The sequence below is a fragment of the Myotis brandtii genome, unplaced genomic scaffold (genome assembly GCF_000412655.1).
Source record: "Myotis brandtii unplaced genomic scaffold, ASM41265v1 scaffold203, whole genome shotgun sequence".
NCBI classification, from domain to species: Eukaryota; Metazoa; Chordata; class Mammalia; order Chiroptera; family Vespertilionidae; genus Myotis; species Myotis brandtii.
In genome coordinates, this window is record NW_005357559.1 from 35,156 (window position 1) to 47,470 (window position 12,315).

A 12,315-nucleotide genomic window follows, 5' to 3' on the forward strand; every position below is an offset into this window, starting at 1 on the left:
GAACAAGAGGAAGGCCCAGGCCTTGATGTCTAACGTGGGGAAATGAAAAGAACTTCCCTGATATAAAAACTCTTTTTAACCAACTCAAAATTGCATTGCACAGCGGAATTGGAAGGTTCCCTGCCTTTGATATGAATATTTCTATAAAGCTCACCGAGATCTATTTCTTACTTAGGGAAGGGCTATATTTGGCCCTAGTTTTTATAAAAGTCTAAAGTAAGTGTGTGTGTGTGTGTGTGTGTGTGTGATGTATATGTGCCTATGTGTCTTCTCCCCTCAGGCTGGTTTATTAAGCCTCTCAAAGAAACAACTACTACCCTGCGCTATCATCAAAGTGTGCGGTGGAACCTGATATCTGAGATGAAAGCTGAGAATATTAGGTCATTTCTTCGGTAAGTTTGTTTTGCATATCTGATCTTAACAATAAAGTGTTTAAGATATTGCAGAGTGAAGAGTGTACTGAAACGGGTTGTATTCCCATGGTAATCTTTGTGTGAAGTTAACAGGATATCGCCTTCATAAAATGTCCCTAAACCACTATTAGGATACAGTCTATTTGACTGTGGCAGGAGCCTTTCTGCCCTAATTTCATCTTCAGAAAAATGTTAGCTGATTGCTTTATTAAGAAATGTTTCAACTTCATGTAACTTTGGGCTGCAACTGAATGTTATTCTTTGTTCCTCGGTCTCTGGGTTTAATCAGCAATGTTATTTAAACATTATATTTTGTCAGGAAGGCTTAACTGGTTGCAAACTCTGACTTAAAGGGAAGGAGGTTAAAGTTTCAGAATCTCTCCGCCACAGATTAAACCTCTCGCCCATGTTGCAAGTATAAGTAATACAAATAGGACAAAGTGAAAGCAAAAGGCTCAGTGCAAATCCTCCCGTCTCTAGGCATGAAAAAGAGTGACATTTGAGGGAGCCATTTTGAACTCCTTGAAGGTAATCAGCATGACATTTATTTCTATATTCAGACTCTTTCAAAGGATATTGTCATAAGAAATACCCCAACTTTATTGAAGTATAATTTACATAAGGTAAACTGCTTCCATAGAAAGCCTGCAATTTGAGAGTATTGACAGATGTAGAATAGACTCAACAAACCACCACCTCAATCTCAATACAGAAAGTGTACATCATGCCCTTTTGCAGTTTATTCCTCCCTTTACCCCTGGCCCTATTCGATCACGGATCAATTCTATGTCACTATGGATTCCTTTGCATTTCCTAGAATTTTATATAGATGGAATCGTACAATAAGTGCTCTTTTGTGTTTATCTTCGTTTACTCAGCGTGATGATTTTAGAGTTTATATCAAAGTTGTTGCATGCATCAGTAGTTTATTGCTTTTTACTGCTGAGTAGTATTACATTGAATGAATACAACAATGTGTGGATGATGGACATTGGGTTGTTTCTAGTTTCTTTTTTTATTGTGAATAAAGCTGCGATGAGCAAATGTGTGCAAGATTTTGTGTGCACATATGTTTTCATTACTTTTGGATTGCTGTTTTTGGATGATAAGCATATGTTCAACATAAGAAAATGCCGAACAGACTTCCAAAGGGGTTGTACCACTTTCCATTGCTAGGGATCATGTGTGAATGTGCCCGTGCTCCCCATCCTGGCCAGCAGTTAGTACTGTTAGTTGTCTTAATCTTCACCATTCTAATGGGTGTGTAGGGGCATCTCGTTGTGCTTTTAATTTGCATTGTCTGATGCTAAGCATCATCTCCAGTGCTTATTAGACACTTGTATATCTTCTTTTATAAAGTCTCTCATGTGGTCCATCTTTGTGAATGATCCATGTGCACTTGAGAAAAATGTATATCCTGCTGCATTGGGGTGAAATGTTCTATAAATGTCAATTAAATCCATCTCATCCAGTATGTCCTTTAGAGTCTGTTTCCTTGTTAAATCTTTATCTGGAAGATCTATCCAGTGAAGTCAGAGGGGTGTTAAAGTCCCCTACTATGACTGTATTGTTGTCTTTCTCTCTGTTAAAGTCCTCTAGAAGTTTTTTTTCTTATATATAATTTAGGTGCTCCTATATTGGGTGCACATATGTTTACCGGGGTTATATCCTCTTGTTGGATCGATCCCTTTACTATTATGTAGTGACCTTTGTTGTCTCTTATGATGGCCTTCATTTTAAAGTCTATTTTGTCAGATATGATGAGTATTGCTCCAGCTTTCTTTTCTTTTCCATGGAAATTATTTTTCCATCCCTTCACTCTCATCCTATGTGTATCTTTTGTTTTGAGGTGGGTCTCTTGTAGACAGCATTCCAAATAAATTTTAAATCAACTTCTCAATATCTACCAAAAAAAAAAAAAAGAAAGAAAGAAAAAGCCTGCTGGAATTTTTATTAAAATTGCATTTACTCTATAGATGAATTGGGAAAAGAAGTAACTTTTTAAAAATACTGAGTCGATCCATTCATTTATCTTGGGGGTTGCCCCACAGTTTAACTTTTCACTCATTGAGGGACACTGCCATTTCCCTCAGTTTTGGGGTATTAACATTTGTGTACAGGTTTTATGTAACCATAGGCCAGTGATGGTGAACCTTTTGAGCTCAGCGTGTCAGCATTTTGAAAAACCCTAACTTAACTCTGGTACCGTGTCACATATAGAAATTTTTTTAAAATATATTTTATTGATTTTTTTTACAGAGAGGAAGGGAGAGGGATAGAGAGTTAGAAACATCGATGAGAGAAACATTGATCAGCTGCCTCCTGCACACCTCCTACTGGGGATGTGCCCGCAACCAAGGTACATGCCCTTGACTGGAATCGAACCTGGGACCCTTCAGTCCGCAGGCTGACGCTCTATCCACTGAGCCAAACCGGTTAGGGCTATAGAAATTTTTTGATATTTGCAACCATAGTAAAACAAAGATTTATATTTTTGATATTTATTTTATATATTTAAATGCCATTTAACAAAGAAAAATCAACCCAAAAAATGAGTTCGCGTGTCACCTCTGACACGCGTGTCATAATTCGCCATCACTGCCATAGGCTATCATTTCTCTGAGACAAATGCACAAGGGTGAAAATTTCTAGTTTTAGAAGAGTCTGCCAAACTCCTGTAGAACATGGCTTATCACTCTATATTCTCCATTAGTGTTGTCACTATTTTAAATTTTCCTCATTCTGACACATGCACAGTGATACCTCACTGTGGTTTTAATTATCATTCCCCAAGTGGCTAATTAATTATATTGAACCTCTTTTCCTGTACTTATTCACCATCTGTATATTCTCTTCACTAAAATGTCTGTTCCTTTCTTTTGCCTATTTCCAGCAAGTTCGTGTTTGTTTTTTTCTTTTGAGTTTTGAGAGTTCTTATATTTTCCAGATACAATTCTTTTGTAAGCTTTGTGGTGTGTATATATATATTACCAGTCTGTTATTTGTCCTTTCATAATTAACTAGAGGCCCGGTGCATGAAATTTGTGCACAGAAGGGGGGTGTCCCTCAGCCCGGCCTGCACCCTCTCTAATCCGGGACCCCTCGGGGGATGTCCGACTGCCGGCAGTTGGACATCCCTCTCGCAATCCCAAGACCGCTGGCTTGTAACCACTCACCGGCCTGATCCCCCTAACTGCCCTCCCCTGCCAGCTTGATCCCCCTAATTGCTCTCCCTGCTGGCCTAATCCCCCCTAACTACCTCTGCCTTGGCCCCGCCACCATGGCTTTGTCTGGAAGGATGTCCGGTCTAAAGTGCATATTACCCTTTTATTAGTATAGATAGAGGCCTGTTGCACAGGTGGGTGCCAGCTTGTCTGCCCTGAAGGGGGTCCCGGATCAGGGTGGGGGTTCCCTTGGGGGGCAGGGCCAGCCTGGGAGAGGGGCTAGGGCAGTTTGCAGGCTGACCATGCTCCCATTGGGGTGGTATCTGTTAGGGGTGGGGCTGGGCTGGGTAAGGGGCTGAGGGCCATTTGCAGGCCTGCCATGCCCCCATCCGAGTGGGGGTCCCTGCTGGGGGTGGGGCAGCCTGGGCGAATGCCTGGGTGCAGTTTGCAGGCTGGCCAAGCCCCTGGCTTTGTCTGGAAGGTCTCCAGAAGGTCTCCCGGTCTAATTAGCATATTACTCTTTTATTAGTATAGATGGGGCATTTGCAGATCAGAAAGTTTTAATTTTAATGAGGTTTAGTTTATCCAGTTTATCAGTTTTTCCTTTTATGGATCATGCTTTTAGGTTCAAGTGAGTAGCCCTAGATCCCTTTTCCCCTTTCCCCACCCCTCCACCCCCACATTGTGATTCATCTAGAGTTAATTTCTACATATGGTACAATGTTTGATGAGGTTTATTCTTCTGCCTATGGATGTCCAATGTTTCCAGCACCATTTGTTGAAATGCTATCCTTCTGCCATTTAATCGCTTTTGCGCCTTTGTCAAAGATTAGTTGAATATATTTATGCGAGTCTATTTCTGGGTTTCTATTTGTTCTATTAACCTATGTGTCTACTTTCTCCAGTACACTGACTGTATGCCTTTTTCTCCTCCTCCTCCTTCTCTTCCTTCTTTTTGGTCTTTGTTTGTGGGTGTGTGTGTGCACTGACTGAAATTCCAGTACTGTGTTGAATAAAAGTGATGAGAGCCAACATCCTTCCCCTGTTTCTAAATCAGAGTTTTACTATTAAATTCAGAGTTTTGTGATGTTATCTGTAGATTTTTTGTGGATGCTTTTTATTGAGTTCAGGAAACTCTGCTCTATCCCAACATTGCTAAGAAAATTTTAAAAATTTTGTTTATTGATTTTTTTTTGAGAGAGAGAGAGAGAGAGAGAGAGAGAGAAAGAGAGAGAGGGGGGAGAGGAGGGAGAAAGAAGGAGAAAGAGAGCAAGAGAGAAACATTGATTTGTTGTTTCAATTATTTATGCACTCATTGGTTGATTCTTTTATGTGCCCTGACCAAGGATCAAACCCTCAACCTTGGCATATTGGTACAATGCTCTAACCAATTGAGCTATCCAGCCATGGCAGAAGTTTTCTTGTTTCTTTTTTTTAAATCATGAATGAGTATTAAATATTGTCACATGGTTTATCTGCTTCAATTTATATGATCTTATGATATTTCTTCTTTAGCTGGTTAGCAATTCTTTTATTTCTTTAATGATTTGGGGTAGGGATCCAAATTCTATCAGGAATGACTTTCCAGTCTCCTATGGGAATGTGAAATTATCTGTTCTTTCTAATTCTGTAAATTGTTAATTTATATATTATGAGGCTCATTTATGAGGTATATACACTATAATTTGTTATGGCCTCAAGATAGAACTACCCTTTTTCTTTATGAAATGTCCTTCTTTATCTTTGGTAATAATGTCTATCTTTAAATCTATTTTATTTGGTATAAATATAGCCACATCAACCTTCTTATGTTATATTTGCATGGTATGTCTTCTTTCATTCACTTATTTTTAACCTACCATTTTCTTTACAATTAAAATGTACCTTCTAGGAAACTCCATACTATTTCCATAGTGGCTGCACCAATCTGCATTCCCACCAACAGTGCATGAGAGTTCTCTTTTCTTCACATCCTCGCCAACACGTGTTTGTTCATTTATTGATGATAGCCATTCTGACAGGCTTGAGGTGATATCTCATTGTGGTTTTCATTTGGATTTCTGTGATGACCTTGAACATCTTTTCTTATGTCTGTTGGCCATCTATAAGTCCTCTTTGGAGAAGTGTCTATTCAGGTCCTTTGCCCATTTTTAAATTGGATTATTTGTTTTCCTGGTGTTGAATTGTATAAGTTCTTTATAAATTTTGGATATTAACCCCTTATCTGATGTATCATTGGTAAATATGTTCTCCCATTCAGTGGGTTGTCTTTTCATTTTGTTGATGGTGCAAAAGCTTTTTATTTTTATGTGGTCCCATTTACTTATTTTCTTTTCCTTTGTTTCCCTTGCCAGAGGAGATATGTCAGAAAAAATATTGCTACAAGAAATGTCTGAGACTTTACTACCTATGTTTTCTTCTAGGATTTTTATGTTTTCATGGCTACATTTAAGTCGAATCCATTTTGAGTTTTTTCTTGTGTATGGTGCAAGTTGGTGATCTAGTTTGTGTCCATCAGTAAATGAATATATAAGAAAGCTGTGGTACATTTACTCTCAGAAATTTGAACTCATGGCTTCAGTGTTTTCTAGCCTTCAAGATTGCTGTTGAGATTTGGGGGCCATTTGATCCCAGTTCCTTTGTATCTGATATCTCTTAAAGGAAGATTTTAGTATCTTTTCTTTCCCTTTTTTTTTTTTTTAGAGAGTAAGTGTAGGGAGGATTGGAGAGGGAGGAGAAAGAAAGAGCGCACGACTGAAACATCATTGATGTGATAGAGACACATCAATTGGTTGCCTCCCATACGTGCCCCCAACCAAGGCTGGGGATCGAAACTGCACCCCAGGTATGTGCCCTTGACCAGGAATCAAACCCACAACCCTTAAATCTAAAGGCCAACAATCTAACCACACTGGCCAGGGTTCCTCATTTTCAAAATGGGAACAATAGAAAAGGGATTGTGAGAATTCAATGAGATAATCCATGTGCAAGTACCTGGCATATAGTTCCTGGCATTTGGTAAGTTTTCAATAAATGTTAATTTTCCTTTTTTGGTTGTCCTCTGGTTGACTAAAAAACCAACTTACGAAAGTATTATTGTTCTGATGGGGAAAGGGGTTTGGGAAATAGTTTTAAAATATTACTTACCTCAAGCAAAATATATCTCATTTAGAACTACATTTGTGAGGTCACGTGAATGTTCCCAATCATTTAAACTCAGAACCAAGAGAACATTGCCCAAACTCAATTAAACAAACCTCTATTGTATAATTCTTAGGTCACAGGCAGGAATTAAGCAGGAGGGACTTTCTCTTTAGCGAGATAAATAAACAATTTCATACAAAATGATAAAGCAACAGTATGTAAATATATATAGTGTTAAATAGACTTGCCCAACTGGCCCAAAATGTCCTCGCTTACTGATGAGCAGCAAGAAGTCACACCGCTGGTACAGAGGCGTGATGTTTGTCTAGGGTGAGTTCTCATCTGAGCCTCTACTGATTGTATGTGTTTACCATGAAATGTGTTCTTTTCCAGGGGAGCATGATGTGAAACCTGTAGCTACACACAAACATTTAAAAACTGGGGTGGAGCAGCTGTCTGGTGTGGCTCCACCAGGAGATCATGCTTCAATTTCCAGTCAGGGCACATGCCCAGGTTTCCACTTGATCCCCAGTAGGAGGCGTGCAGGAGGCAGCTGATCAGTGATTCTCATCATTGATGTTTCTGTCTCTCTCTCCCTCTCCCTTCCTCTCTCTGAAATCAATAGAAACATATTTTAAAAAGAAACAAACTGGAGTGGGGCAGAAAAATAAATTTTCCTCCTACCTTTCCTCCAAGGTCTTCTGGCTGGACTGATAAACTAACATAAGATGGGTTAACAGGAGAAAATAACCAAATTTATTGCATATGTATACACGGGGGTCCCATAAGAATATGGGGCCGGAGGACAGACCCCGCAGTTCAGGCTGGTATTGCACCTGGAGCTAAAAGGAAGGGCATTTGTGGTTTGGGACTTCAAAGGGCAGGAATGCAAATCACATGGGACTTCAAAGAGCACGACAGCAAGTCACCTGTATTTATTGGTAAATAGGTATTTTAAACAACGGCACACAGAGAGGACTTTGATCAAATGGGCCTGCTAGATTCCTTCCTGTCTATCAGATTTGGCTCATAGCAAACTATAGTTACCTGTGATGATATCTCCCTTTCAGATGCAGGTTCTCCATTAGAATTCCTTTCAGGCAGTAGAGGGAAAGGCCAAACATTTTTTTCTGAGATGTTTATTTCTTGGAAATAACCAGCTTAAAATAATCAGTACCCCAAAAGGCTCATTTTGAGGTGGCCATCTCTGCTCCCCCTCACTGGCACATCGAGAAATGGGTAATGCTCGATGGGTTTTTTACTTCTCTCTGATACAGAAATGATAAGTTAATGCCTACAGTATGAGTCACGCATTTAGAATAGTTCTTAGGCACATCATCTGAAAAGAGTAGTCGCTAACTCCCCCTTGTGTTCTCTTTTCATTTTAGTTCGTTTACAAAGCTCCCTCATCTGGCTGGAACAGAACAAAATTTGCTGCTTGCCAAGAAAATCCAAACCCAGTGGAAGAAATTTGGACTGGACTCTGCCAAGTTGGTTCATTATGATGTTCTCCTGTCTTACCCTAATGAGACAAATGCCAATTATATATCAATTGTGGATGAACATGGCATTGAGGTGATGTAGAATTGTTGGTACTTCTCATAATTTACAACTCCACCTTTTCACATGAATTGGAATTTAGGGTCAAGTAAAGATCAATTTGTTAAGAGTGCACTGGAACTCATGTTTTCTAGAAAAGTTAAGTTGCAAACTAATTATTCAGTGTTTACTATGTGCCAGGCACAGTGCTAGGTCCGGTGACCAGAATGAAGACTAGGGCATGGTTCTGTTGTACATAAGGTCAGGCAGACATTAGAACACATCATTTCAAATCAACGTGGTAAGTGCTCTGAAGAGTTTGATTGGGTTCTTTATCTACAATGAAAAGGGTCACATGGCCCAGTATTGATGTAAGAACATCCAAACCTGTAGAAAATTATTATACGAGTTTATTTGGGTCCAACTGATGTCATATTCCTGGTTGCAACTTTTTATGCATTTGAAATTAAGGAGGGAACATAGGAAGATCACATGGAGGTGTGAGAAAACAAAGTGGGGATTGAATTACAGGATAATTAACAAGATTATGAGCTCTCTTGAGGGTGGTTATTTCAAAGGTGTGTTAACCTAAATGCACAGAAACAATGGACAGTGCTTGCTTAAGGCAAAGGTCAACCTTTTACTAAAAAGTTATATGTCTATTTTTACAAAAGACAATTATGGAGAAATATGTAAATGAGCATTGTACTTAAATGGGATAATAAACTTTTTTAAATTTCTTTATTGGTTAAGGTATTACAAATGTGTGATAATAAACTTTTTTAAAGAAATCAACAAATGTTATATGTTTAGGGTGTGACTACCATCATGACCTGCCCAGTTAGGAATTTATGATCAGATCATCTTGTAAGGTTACTTTCCATAGAACCCCCTTTTTTGTTCATACCTCCCTGTAAGTCATAGAAGGCTTCCCAAAAGAGTTGATGTGTGAATCATGAAGATTCTAAAGGTGTTTTTTAAAATACATTTTATTGATTTTTTTACAGAGAGGAAGGGAGAGGGATAGAGGGTTAGAAACATCAATCAGCTGCCTCTTGCACACCCCCTACTGGGGATGTACCCACAACCAAGGTACATGTCCTTGACCGGAATCGAACCTGGGACCCTTGAGTCTGCAAGCTGATGCTCTATCCACTGAGCCAAATCGGTTAGGGCTCTAAGGTTTAATTAATCATATAATAAAGCAAGATAAGAGAATTCTAGGGAGAAGAGAAAATATTGGCAAAAATGGAGATGTACTAATTTCATATTATTGGGGAATTTAAAGATTTTCTGTATTTTAAGAGCCATGAAAAAAAAATAAAGCGAGCCACAATAAGAGAGAAATCAGTATACAGTTGACTCTTGAACAACAAGGGGTGAGGAGTGCCGACCTACAATCCATGAATACCTTTTGACTCCCCAAAACTTTACAAATAGCCTACTGTTGACAGGAAGCCTACTGGTAACATAAGCAGTCAATTAATGCATATTTTGTATGTTATACGTATTATATACTATACTAGAGGCCCAGTGCATGAAAATTCGTGCACTCAGGGGGTCCCTCAACCCGGCCTGCACCCTCTCGCAGTTGGGGACCCCTTGGAGGATGTCCACCTGCCAGCTTAGGCCCGCTCCCTGAGGGATCGGGCCTAAGCTGGCACTCAGACATCCTCTGGCAGCCCAGGAGCCCTCCTCCTTAGTGCTGCAGAGGAGGCTCCCATCACTGCGGCTGTGCTGGCCAGCCATGAGCCAGCTTCTGGCTGAGCGGCACTCCGCCTGTGGAAGCGCAATGACCACCAGGAGGAAGCTCCTGCATTGAGCGTCTGCCCCCTGGTGGTCAGTGTGCATCATACAACCAGTCATTCTGTTAGGGTCCATTTGCACATTACCCTTTTATTATATAGGATTCTTACAATAAAGTAAGCTAGAAAAAAGTTATGCAAATCATAAGAGAAATTACATTTACTGTATTGTACATATTTATTGAAAATTTTCTGCTTATAAGTGGTCCCTTGCAGTTCAAACTTGTGTTGTTCAAGGGTCAACTGTATATGTTTTGGGAGCAGGTCATGGAAGGGCTTATACACTGTCCTAAGGAGCGAGGTATTCAACCTCAGTCAGTGAAACCATTGACAAGTCATAGCAAAATGGAAGGGTGTGGTTAGAGAGGCACTCAGATAGTTTGGGCAGTCTGCAGGTTAGACCTAGACCAGGCAAGGAGTTAAGGTTGGAGTCTAAGACAACAGTGCAGGTAAAAGATGATGAAGTCCTGAATTAGGATGTTAGCAGGAACGAGGAAGAGGGATAGATTTGAGAAATAGTTAGGAAGCAGTATTGGCAGGACTTGACTAGTGATTGGAGGAAGGAGGGGAGGACAGGGTTCAGTTTGATTCCTAGGCATCTGGTGTGGGTGGCTAGCTAGTGATGCTCATAGTAGCAGTAGGGAATGCAGAAGTAGACCTGTGATGAGAGAAGATAAATGCAAAGTTAAGGAAGTTGAGTTTGGACATCCACGCTGAAATGCCCATCAGGCCCTTAAATACATGTCTGGAAGGCCGGGCATCATAAGCATATCAGGTATGGGTAAAATTTTAAGTCAATGAAACCTCCCAGGAAGGGAGTATGGAATGAGGCTAGCACTGTACTGCAGACAAAACACAGGGAAATATTATTTAAATACAGATGAGAGACAGCTGAAAGGAATAGGAGAATCATGAGAGTGCCACCTTCGAAGCCTGTTTTTATACATCACGTGGGAACTTTTAGTTACCCCAAATTGCATGCATGTATAGAAGTTTCCATGATTTTGAAGACAATAACGATGATAAGGCTCTTTCTCCTTGTTGCCAGTGGAATTTATCTATTTGATTACAGAACCTAGTTTCAGGATGCTTAATCTTAAGTGTATACTTGGGGCAAGATGTATTATTCCTTAATAGCAATCTAGAAAGCTTCTTTCTAATGTCATGTGTTTCATTGCTTGCTAGATTTTTAAAACATCATACCTTGAGCCGCCACCAGATGGATATGAGAATGTTACAGATATTGTACCGCCATATAATGCTTTCTCAGCCCAAGGCACACCAGAGGTAAAATAAAAGACATTTTCTTATTCAACTCTTTAAAACTTCTTTTGTTATACAAAACCTATGTGGAGGACTAAATCGAAGAGATTAGGAGGACCATGCATGCTGATCTTTCAGGTTCAGTGCTATTCACACACTTCCTAAAAAAAAGAACAACAGAAAAAGAAAGAAAATAAATAACACAAAAAGAGACCCTGATGGACCAAATGCCACTTTTTTTGAAATAAAGAAATGCTGAACATGCCTTTAATTCAGTAAGAGCAATAGATGTTTTTATAAGTTTTTTTCTTTGTTCATAGCCTGACTTTGTTACAGAATTATAGATGTGATTTTATAGATCAGACTATAGACATTTTAAGATGAACTCCATAGTTGGAAATTAAACATAGCTGGGATTTTAAAATGACTTTTATTTAATCCTACTTCCCACAACTCAGTGTACGCTGGTAGTTTCTTCAAAGTTGGATACATGGTTTAAAATGTTTTACATATTGTCATTTTTTTAAAAACTTTTGAGCATATTGAAATATTTTCTACTTCTGTAGAATTAGCATGGACCTGTCTATTGAGCCCAAGCAGGAAAGACAGCATTTGATGATGCAGTGTTGTGGAGCAAACTTATTCTTCGATTTTCTCTTTAATTATAGCAGTGGTATGTATTGTTTTTCTTTTTTGTTTCTCCTACAGGGAGATCTTGTATATGTAAACTACGCTCGTACTGAAGATTTTTTCAAACTAGAAAGAGAAATGGGCATCAACTGCACGGGAAAGATTGTTATTGCCAGATATGGGAAGATCTTCAGAGGAAATAAAGTATTGTGTTGTTTGTTTTCCTAGAGTCCTAGAGTGAAGAAGATAAGATATATTCTGTAGATGTAAATGAACATCTTATATTGTTTCCAAAATTGCTTTATAAATATATATATATGTGTATATATATATATATATATATATAGCTATTTCTTT

At 39.1% G+C, this 12,315-nt stretch overlaps 1 protein-coding gene across 3 annotated transcripts in view; it reads left to right on the plus strand.

The window, feature by feature from the left end:
• The window catches only part of NAALAD2 (N-acetylated alpha-linked acidic dipeptidase 2), a 45,571-nt gene that overhangs the window by 1,072 nt on the left and 32,184 nt on the right, over positions 1 to 12,315 (plus strand). For 2 of the 3 annotated variants that reach the window (XM_005865288.2, XM_005865289.2), the window contains exons 2-5: positions 281 to 392; positions 8,110 to 8,296; positions 11,251 to 11,352; positions 12,037 to 12,162. In XM_005865288.2, coding sequence (XP_005865350.1) covers positions 281 to 392; positions 8,110 to 8,296; positions 11,251 to 11,352; positions 12,037 to 12,162 — 527 coding nt within the window. Of the gene's footprint in view, positions 1 to 280; positions 393 to 8,109; positions 8,297 to 11,250; positions 11,353 to 12,036; positions 12,163 to 12,315 lie in introns of those variants that run through there. The other variant, XM_014538894.1, reaches the window with a different exon arrangement.